The sequence below is a fragment of the Xiphias gladius genome, chromosome 8, assembly GCF_016859285.1.
Source record: "Xiphias gladius isolate SHS-SW01 ecotype Sanya breed wild chromosome 8, ASM1685928v1, whole genome shotgun sequence".
Classification (NCBI taxonomy): Eukaryota; Metazoa; Chordata; class Actinopteri; order Istiophoriformes; family Xiphiidae; genus Xiphias; species Xiphias gladius.
Genome location: NC_053407.1, coordinates 17946379 through 17963038, shown reverse-complemented (window position 1 = coordinate 17963038; position 16660 = coordinate 17946379). Strand labels below are relative to the sequence as shown.

At 41.4% G+C, this 16660-nt stretch overlaps 2 protein-coding genes across 2 annotated transcripts; both read left to right on the top strand.

Moving 5' to 3' along the window:
- The first annotated feature begins 93 nt into the window (after window positions 1–93).
- LOC120792871 (proprotein convertase subtilisin/kexin type 5) lies at window positions 94–14281 on the top strand. The gene is made up of 15 exons (XM_040132255.1): window positions 94–271; window positions 2003–2206; window positions 2299–2367; window positions 2540–2582; window positions 5409–5554; window positions 6340–6534; window positions 8005–8203; window positions 8324–8547; window positions 8686–8928; window positions 10038–10283; window positions 11104–11299; window positions 11776–11981; window positions 12198–12298; window positions 13188–13359; window positions 13438–14281. The coding sequence occupies exons 1-15, from the start codon at window positions 94–96 to the stop codon at window positions 13818–13820; spliced, it is 2805 nt and encodes a 934-aa protein (XP_039988189.1). The 3' UTR covers window positions 13821–14281.
- A 407-nt stretch (window positions 14282–14688) lies between these two features.
- On the top strand, window positions 14689–16084 carry gcnt3 (glucosaminyl (N-acetyl) transferase 3, mucin type). Its single transcript, XM_040132254.1, has one exon. It carries the CDS (start codon window positions 14689–14691, stop codon window positions 15991–15993), a length of 1305 nt encoding a protein of 434 aa, XP_039988188.1. The 3' UTR covers window positions 15994–16084.
- The last annotated feature ends 576 nt before the right edge of the window (window positions 16085–16660 follow it).

Below are 16660 nucleotides of genomic sequence, written 5' to 3'. Positions count from 1 at the left end.
CAGCGTAGCTGCTGCACGGACACTGCGTCTTCGGAGACCGCCTAGACTGCTCGCTGCTCCCCTCACTTCCAGCGAAAGTCCTCGGGCACAGCCATGAGGTCCGTCGCCGCGTTCCTGATCGGTCTCTGCTGTGTCGGATTCATCGCGTGTAAACCCTCGTCGCCCTGCCCGGGCGGACAGTTTATGCTGAAGAACCAGTGTGTCCTCTGTCATCCCACCTGCTCCGAGTGCGACGGGCATGAGCTGTTTGAATGCACTACCTGTGGAGTTGGTGAGTAAGATTTCCTGTACGCATTCACAGCCTGAAATAATGGATGCTATGTTTATGTTAAATATAATAATATATAGTACGATGATATGTAGCACTTGATATGGCCCGGGCAGGGGTTTGAAAAGTAGTGTTTTCGTATAGTTTGTAGAAGGGGGAACAAATAAATCATCGCCAGCTAAACGAAGGCTTCATCGGAGTTAGGCAATATTGTGACAGATTTCACATCTGTGTGTCCCTGAATATATTGTCACTAAATTGCTTGCCACTGGCCGATATGTTTCTCCCTTTTTTCCCTTTTTTTTTTTTTTTGGTCCCACAGATGCCAGATTAAAACAAAGCTATGTCACAGACTCATTAATCCATCTGTAATGGAGGTTGAGGGTTTGTTTTTTTTCAGAGCAAAACTGTTAAATGGTTACTGAAAGCAAAGTTTTTCAAAGGCTTTTGCTTTAGAGGAGGAGGAGGAACATTCAGCTCTGGTTTACCATTTACTCTTAAACAATCAAGAGACTGGCTGCAGAACTTGTTTTTTTTTTTTGTTTGTTTGTCACAGGGGCACCTTTGAAATAGGTAAGAAATGAAGGTGTGATCATTTTTCTCCCCAGTTTTCACAGTGTAATCTGATCATGTTAGAATGGGTCCTTTGTTAATCAGAGGGAAAGGGAAAAAATATCCCCTCGGGCTAGAAGTATTACTGTTACAGTTCACTGGGCTTAACCTGCAACTCTCTTTCTCTCTCTCTCTCTCTCTCTCTCTCTCTCTCTTTCCCTCACATCCCTTTCTTTGTATATATGCACTCTGACATTGTCGTACATTTCTACTTCTGTTAACTGTATTTCAGTGTAGATTGCTGTAGATGTTTTTTGTTCCTTTTGCTCTGTGCTTTGTCGTCGTACTGAAGCCACATCTCTCTGTGTGTGCTGGGGTTATGTCTCTAGGAAGTGGAAGGGTTAGAAAGGCAGCAGCAGCTTGTGGCCCCTCTCCTCCCTGTCTCACACATCCTCTGTGCAGCGCTGAGCAGATGAGACAATGCTGTAACTCATCTGCTTCTAGAGATGCCTCAGGTGCCACAGCTAGGCTAGTGGCAGGTGGCAGAATATTAATCATTATGGCCAACACAAGACACTGTCCCTGCCCACAGCTCTGATCTCTCATCTGCCTCTGATTGCCCTTGTTTACGTTTGTTGGAGCTTCATCAGTCAGTGATCTCACACGGTGATCTGTTATTTGCAGGCCTACTTTCAACATGCTGGGCCGCGGCCATCAGTTTATGGCATTCATGAATTTGACATGCATTTGTTCTGCGGCTATTTTCTGTCTTTGAAAAGGATGCATGTGCAATGACATGTTGTACGAATCCTCAGTTTCGATGTCATGTGCCTCGACGATGCACTCGTCGAGCCACATGACATCGCTCTCTTTTCAAACAAACAACTTTGATCTCTGCAATATGTGTTAATGCTGTAATTTGCTGTGGGCACTGAACTTTCACACAGTTGGCAGCATGTCCTTTCATCTTTTCTTCATCCAATGTAATTGCCGGGGCCCTTTGGCTCTACCTCTGTATTTATTATCAGAAGCTCAATGATTTTCACTTTCAGAAGAGTCTACATTTTTGGAAATGGCGCTTCCTGGCAGGAGTTCCATATGGCTAATGTTATCTTCATCAGAGGAGAGAATAGGGTAGGCTGTATGTTAAGAAGTCATCTGTGCCTTCCTCCTCTTCCTCAGATGAAGATGGACAGGAACGTTTCCTGCACCAAGGTCGCTGTCGGACACACTGCCCCCGGGGACTCTATCCTGACAGGGGTCACTATGCCTGCCTGCCCTGCATAGCCAATTGTGAACTCTGCACAGATGGCAACATATGTGCCAAGTGTCGGGAACACTACAAACTCCAGAATGGGGTCTGCCAAATGACGTCCTGTGACATAGGTAAATGTTAAGCAGAGCTTCTGAGTAGGCTGTACCTTAAGAGAAAGACACTCAGGTTCATTATGCTGGGTGTCTTTTTTTTTTTTTTTCAGGGCAGGTGCAGGACCCCGATACAGGAGAGTGCATTGACTGTGAGACGGGCTGCAAAGCATGTTCCACAGGTAAGTTACACATTGCTTCCTGTATCAGGCTAATACAGATGTACTGTTTCGTTTCTTATGCAGGGACGATCGACAATGTATATTAAAACCCTAGATATATGATGATGGTGCACAATGGGCTTTGGTTCTCCACCTGAATTCTAATTAATCATCGTTTCTCATTTGTACACAGAAGACCCTGAGATCTGCAACAGCTGTGTTGAAGGTTACTTTCTGTAAGTTTTTTTCTTGTTTCATCATTCTGTCCTCCCATATATTCTGCTGTATTATCAAATGCATTCTCAGGTATTATTTTAGATACCTAAAATTTAGTACTAAGGCTGCAGCTAGCAGCTTCAGTTATTCTGATTAATCTGTTATGTTCTCGATCAACTGACAATTGGGTTGGTTTATAAAATGTTCCCCAAAATGACCATTGCAGCTTCCTGGAGCCCAAGTTGACATATACAGAATGCTTGTTTTGTCTGACCAATACTCCAGACCCAAGGACATTCAGTTGACAATCATAGAAGACTAAGAAAAACTGCAAACATTCATATCTGGAAAGCTGGAATCAGAGAATTTTTGTTATTTTTGCTTAAAAAATTGACTTACATTAACTAGTAATCAAAGTTGTTGTAGATTCATTGTTTGTCAATTGACTAAGTATTTAAGTTCTATTTAATGCAGGAAAATTAATCATTATTGTCTTTTTGATGTAAAGTAGGTATGGCGCTGTGATTTATTCATACATTTGTTTCAGCAATTTTAAATTATGGAACTTAAAAATGCTGCCAAGGAATAATTAGCCTCAGAATGACCTTGTAATTATTTTTATTTGCATTGCCATTGTCTTGCTAGATAAACAGTTGGGTAATTCAATATGCAGTAACATGCCATGTCTTTCCATAAATTGTTTAGCAGAATTTGGTTAGTTACTCTTCACGCTACAAGAAACTAAATTTCACCTGTATTTCTGTTTACACCAGCTTATCACTTGGACTCAGCGTGTAGCACAGGTTACGGAGCTAGAACAGACCTCCAATTGTGTACCTCTCCCTTGAGTTTAGGCCTACTGGTATTGTGTGAGTCAGGTTACCTTCCATTTTGTGTCATACACTGTTACCCGAGCCTTGGTTTGTTCACAGAACAGTGGTCTGCCTCACAGAGATAGTTAACAGAGTGTGTTTTTATGTCGTGTGTGAGGAGGAGAGGAGAAGAGAGAAACAGAGCAAGTATAAGTGGAGAGCACAGCCAGTAGAAGGTGTGATTATATAGGGTGCACCATCTTGACATATGTGACTGCTCCTGTGAATCACCGCAGAGGAGGGTTGAAGGAAAATCCACCGCCTCACTACACTCACCGCCTTTTACTGCTGTTACATAGGTGCAGTGAGATACTCAGTCTTCTTTTGAGAATCTACTTGTGTAACTTTAGCTTTAGTAGTAAAGGTTTTAGAGTACGACAGGTCGACTCAATAATTTCCTTGGCTGCACTACTTATTATATCTACCATGAGAGGCAAACGGCAATACAAGAAACCCAACAGAGCATGGGGGTGATAATGGACTGTAGGAAGAGCCTCACTGTGGTAGATTGTGACAGTTTCCAGCACTTACAGAAAATCCACTATCTGAGGTTTTACTTGTAGTAATGAAAAATGTTAGACAGCTTTGGCATAACTGTGAATCAGTGGGGACAGTGTTATTCTCCAATAAAACACTGCCTATTGAAAAGAGTCACAGCATGATGGATGCTTGGCATTTATTGACATTTACCTCCCTCTCCAAGGAACTAAGTTCAGCAAAACCAAAAAAAATGCTGTGATTTATTCTCAGTGTGGCTTATATTGTTCGTTTAATCAAGCTTTCTTAACTTTAGGCACCACCTGCAGCATATTTTCACTTTTTCCTAACTAATTCAAGGAATAAAAGCCCTAAACAAAAGTTGCTTTGGAAATGCTGATGTGCTCTCCTGGAATGGATAGTCTAATATTTGCAAAGGGGGATTCTTAAACATCCCGCAGATCCTCAAGTAGTGCACTGTTTCCAGGCCAGCTGCTATTGTGAGTGAGTTGATGGATGCAGTGTGGCGCCTCCAGCTGTTCCTCCTCAAACAGCCACCACATCTTAGCACCAAATCCTGGGCAACACAATAAGAAGTGCAGCTTGGGCTTTCACTGGTCAGATTCTCTCATATAGAAAGATGGCAGAGGAGGCAGCGGAAGATGTTGAACTACATAAGTTAGAGGCTTATTCCTGTGTAGCCTGTTTCATTTAAAGTGGTAAGTATTCAAAGTAGGAGTCACTCTTGCTTTAATGCGACATCTCTGCAACTCAATATCTCAGCTGCTTTAGGCTAGATTTTTTTTTTTTTTTAGGACAGCCGTCTCATGTTTAATAGCTCAGTTAAGCCCCAAAGGACTGATAGGACAGGTTAATGACAGAAATCGCCCCATGCCTCTGGGCTACAAATAAAACACCAATTAACTTTTTGCCTTGAGAAGAGAACAGAACCATGATAAGCTTGAAGAACGGCAGCCCACATTATTTTTTCCTCTCTGTTTGCTGTCCTCAGTCATGTTCGATTGAGTGCACCATTTGTCAGAAGAGCGTATTGAAGTCAACAGTACAGCTGCAGGTGTGCCCTGGACTGAGACAGTGCTTGTTGGGATTGCCTCTTGCATGTGGTGTGTTTTGTCTCTTCCCTGGTTTCAGTTCGTTTGGCCTCAGAGTCATCCTTTTGGGCAGAAGCTGCCTGTGGCGACATCATCCTTCTTTCACTGTAAAGCTTTGAAAGTGCCATTAAATCCCAATAGTTTACATCAGGTCTTTGATGTTTCAGTAACTTTGTTCAGCATGTTTGCTTTACGAAACAAATAAGAGCCTTGTTTTGTTTAATAGCTGTGGCAGCCAGTTTAGGTCAACACGTCATTGACCGATTTCACACACATAGACCAACCCTAGTTCCACACAGATGGTTTGCTAATTGTTATAGATTATCAATAATTATTTTTTGAATGGTATTTGATTTCAGTTTTGAATTAACCTTTACCTGTACAGTTTCAGACACCAGTGTCGCAGGCATTGCCCCCAGAGCACCTATGAGGACTGGGGCAGAGGTGTGTGTCTGTCCTGCCCAGCACCATGCACGGATTGCAGGAGTAACACACGCTGTCTTGCCTGCCAGCCTGGTTACTTCCTCAATGGTACCAGTACAAAGAATTATCATTTTTTTGTATATTTTGTTTACTATTAACATTCTGCAGGATTCAGATGGCCATTTTGTCCTGTATAGTGCTAGTAGAGTGTGTGTTTAATATACTCTTAAATCACTGTGTATGTGAGGGTAATCAGTCATTCTTGTTAAAGACAAAAGATGGCACTCTCAGTCTTCATTTGGATTGCAAATCATGTCCGTGTCAGCAAATCTGAAACATGAGGTATGCAAATGTATGCTTTGTGCAAACAAGGAATTAGTATGGTGTTGTTGGGTTGTGTTCTCTATGGGCATCAGTGAATAAGCTTTGAGATTGTAACTAAAGCTTGTAGCTATTTCAAAAGGATTAGCAAGTGCACTGCCACACTATCAAACAGGATTTTAACATGTTCAGGTACATATTTAAATTGGCATGTGATTGTACATTGTGTCCGACAGGATCTGTTGTGGATGGTCAGCCTCTATCTTCTCTACACACAAGATCCACTTTTCAAAAGACCTAGGTGATTGTTTTGTGCCTGGAGAGATCCTGGAAGGGTAGACAGAGGAGCAGGATTTGAACAGATGTGAACTAAATGAAGAGATGAGCAGATCTTTTCTGAGACCACATCAGAGCCACTTAACAATACAGGTTAAAAAGACAGAGTAGTAAAAGATATTATCTACCATACTGTGTCTGCTAGGTTTTTCCAAGACCACTGTTTGCTGATGCAGATGAAGTGTTATACTGGAAAATATAGTCATTTTACTCTGTATACTGCTCTGCCCTGTCAGGAGGTGAGTGTATTAAACAGTGTCCACAGCAAACCTTCAGTGACTCCAGTGGGTGGCGGTGCCAGCCTTGCCATAGCTCGTGCCAGACGTGTCACGGACCTCGTTCAACAGACTGTGAGCTTTGTCTTGGTGGGAACCCTCCTCTACACGGACAGTGTCCCCTGGATAACTGCCCATTGGGACAGTACTTTGACGGTATGAGGAACAACCATTTTTTAGCTCGTTATTTTTTCTCTCTTTTTTTGCCCTTTTAGAGAAGTAAATTTATAGGCTTGTGAGTAATATGTGATTTACCTAACTTCAGTAAAATACAGTAAAAAAAAATGCGAGCAAAGTACAGACTGGGAAAAACGGGGTGACAGTGGAGTTGGCAATTATACTGTGAGACATGATACTCGACTGGTTGATTATCTGATGGAAAGAATTGCTTCTCTCCCATGGGAGGTCCAAGCAGAGGTCAATACAGTGTCCCAGGAATTTGGAGGGATTCGGTGTCTTGCTCAAGGACATTTTAGCGTGGCGGATGCTTGCCGCTGAGACAGGGGCTTGAACCCTGCTGAAGCACCTCTAGGTTGAAGGACGATCTCCTACTCATTGTGTCACCCTGCCAAACATGTACTACATCACCTTTCATTCAAGAGCCGTTTTAATGGAGCAATTTCAAAAGGCTTCTCTGATTCAAGCACAGGGCTCTTCATCTGCTTCCCCTCTGGTATCTGTGTCAACAGCACTGGAGTACAGTAGCTGATTTTTATCAAACCATACAGCGCCTCCAGGCTAACCATTTACATCTCCTCCTCACTGATTTGATTATTTACATCATTGTGTGGATCAGTCAGTCTGACTTTCATTATCAGGAGCACTTTATTTAGCCAAGCATTTTTCTACACTACCTGTTGCTAACCATTGTGAGTAAAAACAACTATTATCAGGTAATTTTTTTCAGGTAACCTCAAAGCCTTGTGTTGCATTTCAAGAATAACTGAGTTTCGCATTTGCAATGCAGTGTACGTTTTATGTCTCTAACAGGTAGTTTTTGCAATATGATGATAACTCAGCGACCTCCCCAATTTTTCCTACTTCATGTCAGCAGCAAGCCCTTCTAAATGTAGCCTGTCATCATTTTTTGTGTACAAACAGACACACACACACACACACACACACACACACACACACACACACAGTAACATTCACTTTCAAGTTGTTATAACAGTGTTCCAAGAGATGTGATACAATGTGGCTTGTACTGCGTTCTGTCAGTAACGCCAAGCACCTTATTATTCATCACTTCCCATCATTTGTGCCCCAGAAACACTATGCTTACAGATTATTATGCTTCCCTGGGTGGTGAAGGGAGGTTAAAAACAAAAGAATCTAATTTAATACCTCTCTTTGTTCTGTCAAATGGGACATTTTATTATAGTATGAGATAAGGTTACTATTTGTTATTGTTTTAATTTCAGGTAAATATAGTGAATGCCATGCATGTGATGCATTCTGTAAGACCTGCTTTGGCCCACAAGCACTGGATTGTTCTTCCTGTTTCAAAGGTAAAAATATTTACTTTTATTACTTTTTATTTACTTTTACGTCAGTTATGACAGTAAGTTTAATCATTATCCCGGATCTAATTGTGTAATGTATGTGTGCATTTGTGAGTAACAGGGTATTTCTTGGACCAGGAGAGTGCTTGTGTTACACAGTGTCCACCTGGCTCCTATGCAAACTCTGCCACTCAGCTGTGTGAGGACTGCTCACCCAACTGTGACACCTGCGTGGACACCAGTGATAACTGCATCAGCTGTTCCAAAGGCAGCTATAAACTATTTCTCCACCAGGGGCGTTGTTGGTCGAATTGCCCGGAGTAAGCAGTTGGCTATTCTAAGCAGCAGAAAGCAGAAAAAGTTTTGTAATGTTGGTGTATTCTTGTTTGCTGTATTTCCCTCTTTTTGTCTTATCAGCTGTCTCCTGACTTTACCTTCAGGGGTTTCTTTGAGACAGCTGAGGGTTCATGTGAAGCCTGTGACATCTCCTGTCTGACATGTGATGGGAACAAGTCCCAGTGTCTGTCCTGTGCTGACGGCCACTACTTAGGGGGTGGTATGTGTAGACTCAACTGTTCACTGCGGACATACCCTGCAGATGATGGTACCTGCAGGCGCTGTCCTCCCCACTGTGACGTTTGCTCGGATGACAGGACCTGTTTCAGTGAGTCATGACTTTTGTGGGCACCTGAGCTTTAAGAGGAAAAATCTTCCTAACTGATGGCATTTTAAAATGACTTGTAAAACATTGCATCACCTCCTGAGATTACAACTTTAATACCTGTCCCCCATATCATTTCAGAATGCAGTTTCCTCTACTTGATGCTGAATGGTGTGTGTAAAGCTAGCTGTCCCATGGGCTATTATGAGGATATGGAGGAGGGCCGCTGTGGTCAGTGTCATCCTACCTGTGCCAGCTGTTCAGGGCCATTGGCAGATGACTGTGAGACCTGCTCGACGTTTAGCCCCAAACTCTACAAAGGTGCATGCTCCAAGGACTGCGTCACTGGTACCTACTATGAAACTGAAGCTCTGGAATGTCAAGGTGAGCCTTTGGATTCATATATATGACTTGGTTAGATGTTTAACCACTGTTGAATATGCAAGGCTGAGCATGCAAACACAAGAAGCAAACTACTCTAAGTTGCCAGTTTATTAGATACACCTAGCTAAAGTAATGAAGCAATGAATGTTCAGTATTTGTTGAGGCTGTTTTAGAGAGGTGTTGATTCAACTTTCTGATCATTTTAGAGGATGTATTTTGTGGTACTGCAGCCTCCAAAATGATCAGACGGTTGAATCAACACCTCTCTAAAACAGCTTCATCAAAAACGGAGCATTATAACCTTAAGGAAGACAGGATTTATTGCAGGACTTGCATTAGAATGCATTAGTTACAGCTAGGTGTTTAAAAAGAACACATACCCATCAGGATGGGAGGTTGTGGTCCTGATAAAGACCCTGGATGTTGTTAAGTGCTGTAAATGTGAAAATGGTTCAACAGACAAACTAATAAAATGAGAAAATAGCAGAAACTGAAGCAAACAAATCAAACTTTATTTGTACAGCACTTTTCATACAGGTTATTTCAAGTGCCTCAGAGGTGACTGACAAGCTAATAGTACAAGTATAAACTGTAAATTGAGACTAATAAACAGAGATTAATGCACATCTGAAGTGATAAAGAGTATTTGCTAGAAAGTTTTGTGAGTTGTATATCCTAAGACAATAACGGCCCAGGTGACTTAATTCTCAATTCTAAATTTAGCAATAGCTGGAAGATCCCTGACTTACGTTGTGCTTAGGCTTGTATTGGGTTAATATTGTATGGCTAAAGACGTGAGGAGATAAGTGGATTTCTTCCACAACAAGCTGGACTTAGCAGAAACTTTTGATAAACGTCAACATCTACAGCTGTATGACAGTATGCACATTATGCAGAAAGTACTAAATCCACAGCATCTAGAATGGCAACAGTGTCACTACCATGGTTTAGGGGCCCTTTTAGGGCTGTGACTAGTGACTATAAAACACAGTATTTATTTGAAATGATGATCATTTACCTCTAAAACATGGTGATGATCACACCCTCTTTTGTAAATGTGATGATATCACATTTAAATGATGCAGTCTGACTCATCTGATTATGTGCAGAGTGCCACCAGACTTGTATGAGCTGTTCCGGCCCAGACGCAAACCAGTGCACTCAGTGCGAGAAGGGACTCGTGTTGGATCCAAACACATTGTTGTGTGGCGTGACAGGTGACACAGACTGCCCACCGGGGACCTACTTACACGATGACCAGTTCACCTGCGTGGGTTGCCACCGGCACTGTTACTCTTGTGAGGGGCCGGGCAACGATGAATGCCAGACATGTGCCGTCCCCAAGTACCTTCACAGTGAGCATTTTCTACCAGTGTTCAGCAGCATACACAGAAGTGGTTCAGGGAGTAAAATATACAAAAATCAGCAGAAAAGATGATTTTTAAAAAGTGCATTTATTGTGCAACCATATAACAAAGCAAAACCGCATATCTCCAAACTATCAGCTCTAGATAGCAGCCTTATTTTTAACCGTGATGAATAATGGAATGGCTACATGATGATAGTTTCCTTGGTATATTTCACAATTTCAGTGCCGCTTATACAGCTGCATGTAACTGATCGACAGTTAAAAACAACAGCTGGATAGATTGATGATGGTAATAGACATGTACGGCTAAATTCATAGCTTTGCTTACATGAAAAAATTGCATTTGAAAAAGTAGCAGCACTTCAAATTTCAATTTATGGGGCCTTCAAAATGTGTTTCATAGGAATAGCTATTGATATTGAAGTGAAAGCACTGAAAGGAGCTGAATTGCCAATCAACGCTGAAGAACTAAAAGGAGTTGAAAATGTATTAAATAGTGACTACTATTATTAGAGCTATTAGTGCCAAGAACAAACAACAGTTGGCAGCCAACAGGGATATTGGCCTAGTGGGGTTTGAACCAGGGACCTTCTCACTTTGAGGCAACAGTGCAAGTTATGAAAAAGGATTCTAAAACTTTAATTCCACCTGGTTAGTTTTTTACTATTTGCGAAAAAGGAGCCATATGCTCTGTATGTGTGGGGCTAGTTAAGTCCCAGAAAAGTGTCTAGATGAACAGGAAAGAAAAATAAAGAAGTATAGAAGAGTGCATAAGTGGGTACTAATGTCTGTGTGCTGTTTTCCAGATGGCACCTGTGTGAGCGAGTGTCCAGCCAGTACATACAACACAAGGCAGGAAGCTAACGGAAAGGAGCTGGGATTCTGTTTGCCTTGTGACCACGTCTGTTCCACCTGCACTGGGGCATCGCCTAGAGATTGCCTCACATGTTCTCCAGGATACCTGCGCCTCCTTCAACTCTGTGTCACCCATTGTCCCACAGGGTACAAAGCGGAAAGCTCCATTATAAGATCAGAAATGTTTGCTTTGTGATGTAAAACAACTTCTGTTAATCATCTGTTGACTCACTCCCCACCCTTCTTTCACTGGTTCCCTGAAAACACAGCACTTCTGTGTGCAATCGAGTGGCTTCTCTTCCTCTTCAAAATTTCCTCAGCAGTAGAGCAACTTCCTCTGATAAAATTTATTCCCAATTCGTGATGATGTGACAAGGTTTTGTGATTAATAAATATCCAAAAATATTGCAAATTGTTATCTCTGCAAACAAGGTTGTCTGTTGTCAATTGATAAGATTTTTTTTGCTGATATTGTTTTTTTTTTATAGTGACTTTTGAGTTTACCATTGATTGAGAGGTGCTTATAAACCTTATTAAACCTTAAATTATGTTTTGAAGAATCAAAAATCTGTGCATGTACATGTCTAACTTGTTAATACCGATAATTTCATGCATTTCTTCAGGTATTACAAAGAGGGCTCCCGCTGTGAGAAATGTGACCAGTCCTGTGAGCTGTGTACGGGACCGGGGCCTGAGTCCTGCAGGGCCTGTCCACGTCCTCTTCTGGAGCTTCAAGGCACCAAGCTGTGTGTTGAGCACTGCCCACGCCGCTTCTATCAGCTCAGTGAAATCTGCAAACAGTGCCACACCAGCTGTCAAACCTGCACAGGTACAGATAAAGGGAACTGTTAACCACAGCTCTGTAATTACTGATAACTGATTACTGATTACTCAATCATTTTGTTTGATTTTGATATCAGTGAATAGCTAAACATCTGCCTGATGTCAGTCTATATTCTGTATCTTGCTAATGTGTCAACACCGGTCATTTGTTTTTCCACTTTCTGTAAATTGTCAGATTATGTGTATGTATGTGTGCATGCAGATGCCTCACCTCAGAGCTGCCTGACGTGTGACTGGGGCAGCACTCTTAAGGACAAAGTCTGCTATCCACGCTGTGAGGAGGGGCGGTACTTTTCAGAAGAGGTGTGGTCTGAGCTACCTGTCAGCCTGTTGCTTTAATTATTATAACTCACATTTACTAATATTTAAAGGCGAAACATAAGTGTTTTCATCTTAATTTCATCTAATACAAAGTGCAAATAGATCACATTAATTTTTCAAGAAATCAGTGCACTACTTTATTTCATAAAAGTGGGTGTAGAGTTATTGATATATCTATAAATTAGAGCTTTCTGATGTTCATCGTATGCATTTCAAATTTGTATTCAGTAAGTAATTAAAGCCCCTGACAAAATATATTATTTTCTCATTCAGCTTCTTAATGTGTGGAAAGTCTGCCAAAGTTACAGTAGTTGTGGTTATTTTACATGAGATGTTTCTGTATCTGTGTTTTTGTCTGGGCTCTTCATACTAGTTTGAAGTTTGTTGGGTTCAGCTGGAAAAAAGCGACGTCACCTACTTGTTCGCCAATCAGGATGTAGCAATATTTAATGAAAGTTGTGGTGTTGTTTGCTTGTGATGCCAGACCACTTACAATCAAATCTAATAAAACCACAACACACAGTCCAGTTAAAGCAAATCTGCTATATCAGAATAAAAATAAGTGTTGAATGCTTAATAAAATAATAACTGAGGATCTTTTTTCCAAACTTGACCTACTTCCAAAGAAATACTTTAGATTGGAAAGCAACTTTTTAAGGGTTTTAAAACTTCTTTTTTTTTTTTTTTTACCTCATGTAGCATCTGTCTACAACAAGCAACACAAAGTGCCGAGAGATATTTACTGCAACTCAGAACAACAGATGTCAATAAAAGGCAACAGTCCACATTGCTAACTTGTCTAATGTCTACAACTGAAATGTTTTTCTTTTATTTGCGCTCTACAATAATTTGTGAAATTCTACCACTGTAGGAAACCTGTGAGCCATGTGACAGCTCATGTAGGCATTGTACCGGCCCCAGACCTGACCAGTGTCTGACTTGTCACCGTGATTCCGCTCTTCAAGCTGTGGAGAACCGCTGTGCCCGCTGCTGTCAGCCTGGAGGAAATGACAGTGATTGCTGTGTTTGTGACAGCCGCTCAGGTAGAGATCTGCCTCAAATTAGAAACTAAGGATTCTTTGGTTGCAACAATCTACTGAAGGCATTTTTTTTTGTTCTAGCTCTGTGTTTGGAGGCCCCCCAACCCAAGTCAGGAGATGACCAGGTAACAGACCTGAATATGTCGTCCAGAGCTCTGTATCACACCTCAGCCGCCTTGCCTATTTCACTGTTGGTGGCGCTGGGGTTGGCTCTGGCTGTATTTGCCTCGGTCAAAGCTCATGCCAGGAAAAGGTTTTGCTGGGGCCAAAGCTATGAAAGACTGAGTGGCAGTGCCGGTATCAACATGCCCCACGGCGTGCCTGAGCCGGACAGTGGAGATGAGGTGGATGTGGTGTACACCAGTAGAGACGGATCGGTCTATCGACGCTACAGCTTCATCCATGAGCAGGACACTGATGCAGGCCAGGATGTGGATGAGACCACTTGTCTCAGTCAATCTTAAGATACATCCAAACCAGAGCCTACAGTAAGTGAGGAATGTGTTGTGGATTCTCACAATGTCAAGACTGACAAATGAATTCAAAAAAGTTTAGTTAATGTTTAGAAGAGAACATAGTGGTATGTTTCTTTTTGAGTTCTGGTGTTTATTTTATTCTACAAAGTGCCTGTATCTTTAAAATGCACATTCTTAGATGAGGCATGTGTGACTGAAAAAAAGAAATAAATACATATATTTGTGTATATGTATGTATATGACTTTTTTTTTAACTTGATATTAAAGAAGTATTTGTGAAACGGTGAAATGATCATGTATAATAACTAGAATCTGCATGACTTGTTGTAAATAGAAATATAAATGAAATAAATTCTTCCTAATGCCATCAGTACAGCTTGAAAACTGGCTATATTCCTGTGTAATGGCTATTCTGAGAATATATGACAGTGTCATTTCACACCAGAGTATCATAAAATCATCTAGAAAATATTACAAGTGTCAGCAACACAATGACATACGAATATCATGAGCACTGTACATAAATAAAAACTGGGGAACTTGATTACAACAAGTCCTTTGTTGCCATGTGAAGATGTGTAAGAGCTCAACCTAGCCTGATGGTTGACATACATAAGCAAACATCGTCTTATACACAACAGGATGTAAAATAGATCAGATCCTATTTAGGAATTTCTGTAAGGCAAACCTTGGCTAATTCCTTCCACACCTTGGCTTGGCACACCTTCTTAGGGGGCTGATCAGTTTGTGTTCCTTTATGCTTGAAGCACTGCCGCCCCATTCTGTTTGGTCAGTTGTTAAAACTGCACTGAAGACAGTATCACCAGTTTTGTAGGCACTGACCTCTCGCAAGGAAATGGCTTTTTCAAGGTTGCCAGGGTTGTTGAAGGGCCAGATGATGTTGAGGATACTCTGTCTCCTCCTCATGGGTATTCTCCTTTCTGTCGTCCTTTGGAAAGATGGCTTTAACGGGCAGTCACTGTCTGATCTCAGAATACCACAGCAGTTCTCTTCGGACCTGCTCGGCTGCTCAGCTATCATCAACGGAGACATCGAGGGCAAGAAAAGTGAATTGGAAGTACTGCTGGCATCTAGGAAAAGGCAGAACATTTTATCAGAGGATTTCTACCTTAATGTAACAAAAGACTGCCAAGCTTACATTGAAAGGAGAGGTTTCATTACAGTGCCTCTCAGTGAAGAGGAGAATGATTTTCCCATTGCCTACTCCATGGTGATCCACGAGAAGATTGAGATGTTTGAGCGACTTCTACGAGCTCTTTACGCTCCTCAGAACATCTACTGTGTGCATGTGGATCAAAAATCCTCAAAAGAATTTCAGAAGGCAGTGGAGGCTATTGTTGCATGTCTTCCCAATGTGTTTTTAGCCAGTAAATTAGAAATTGTGGTATATGCTTCATGGTCCCGGGTGCAGGCAGATCTGAACTGCATGAAAGATCTGCTGAACTCACACATCCAGTGGAGGTACTTGCTCAACACCTGTGGGTCGGATTTCCCCATCAAAACCAACGGAGAGATTGTTAAGGCACTGAAGGCCCTAAATGGAAGAAACAGCCTGGAGTCTGAGGCCACTAGTGACAGCAAGAAAGGCCGTTGGATGTATCATTACAATGTCGACAACTCTGTAATTTGGACAAATGTGAGGAAAAGTCCTCCACCCATTAGCAGCCCCATGTTCTCAGGGAATGCCTACTTTGTGGTCACAAGAGCCTTTGTGAAACACGTGATGCAGGACAGAGAGGTTCGGAAATTTCTGGAGTGGGAGAAGGACACATACAGCCCTGACGAGCACTTGTGGGCCACTCTACAGAGGATGCCCTCTATTCCCGGATCAGTGCCTGCAAACATCAAGTATGATGTGTCAGACATGCATGCCCTCGCTCGTGTGGTGAAGTGGAGCTATTTAGCAGGTGATATGAAAAATGGAGCCCCATACTCTCCTTGCACTGGTGCTTACAGGCGAGCTGTTTGTGTGTATGGCGCTGGTGACCTCCACTGGCTCCTGAGACAACACCACCTCCTTGCAAATAAGTTTGACCCTGAAATTGATGATATTGCCATTAGATGTATGGAGGCAGTACTGCATTTCAAAGCTTTAGGCCATGACCCACAGTTAACAGGTCAATCTTCTACCGTTTTGTAATACTTAGAATCACTTGAAATGTAAAATATGATGTTAAGGCAATACGCCAGTTACAACAGGTAAATATTATAGAAATCATATTAATTTATTAACAAAATATAATTAAGGATCTTCGACTGAAATGCCTTGAAGTACTCTGTTCCTGTTATTTTCAAAATATAATCTGTTGTAATGGGATTTTTAAAAAATATCGTGTCTTCATTTATTGTCAGAACATATATAAATATAGATCTTGTTATCTAAGTTTAATAATTATCTGTGCATTTTAATATATCTGTCAAGGTATTGATATGGATCTTATGTAGTTTCTTCTAATATTCTATGCCTTTATTTATATCATTTCAATGAAGTCTGTACTTGTGATGCCATCTAGTGGATTCTAAGTGGAAGGATTCTACAAAGAAAAAAAAACTACATTACCTACAGTATTTATGTGATTGTTATTGGAATCTTGTCAAACATACTTGATATTTGCACGCTATATGGTTGCTGTGCCGCCATATAATATACAAAACAATGATGTGGGTCACTTGCTCTGTTCTTTATACATGGATAACAGAGTTATCCAGAATACAATGTTGTTGATTTGACATGAATCTGGATTCCTTCTTTTGTCTTCGTAGCTGGTTTAAAATAAAACTGGAACTGTTATCAGTGCAACAAATCC

Bases quoted from the DNA above. Each gene is read 5' to 3' on its own strand.
- gcnt3 (XM_040132254.1), top strand. From the start codon at position 14,689: ATGGCTTTTTCAAGGTTGCCAGGGTTGTTGAAGGGCCAGATGATGTTG.
- LOC120792871 (XM_040132255.1), top strand. From the start codon at position 94: ATGAGGTCCGTCGCCGCGTTCCTGATCGGTCTCTGCTGTGTCGGATTC. The intron at 5,555-6,339 runs GTACCAGTACAA...CTGCCCTGTCAG, and splicing joins GCCTGGTTACTTCCTCAATG to GAGGTGAGTGTATTAAACAG. The intron at 6,535-8,004 runs GTATGAGGAACA...TGTGAGTAACAG, and splicing joins ATTGGGACAGTACTTTGACG to GGTATTTCTTGGACCAGGAG.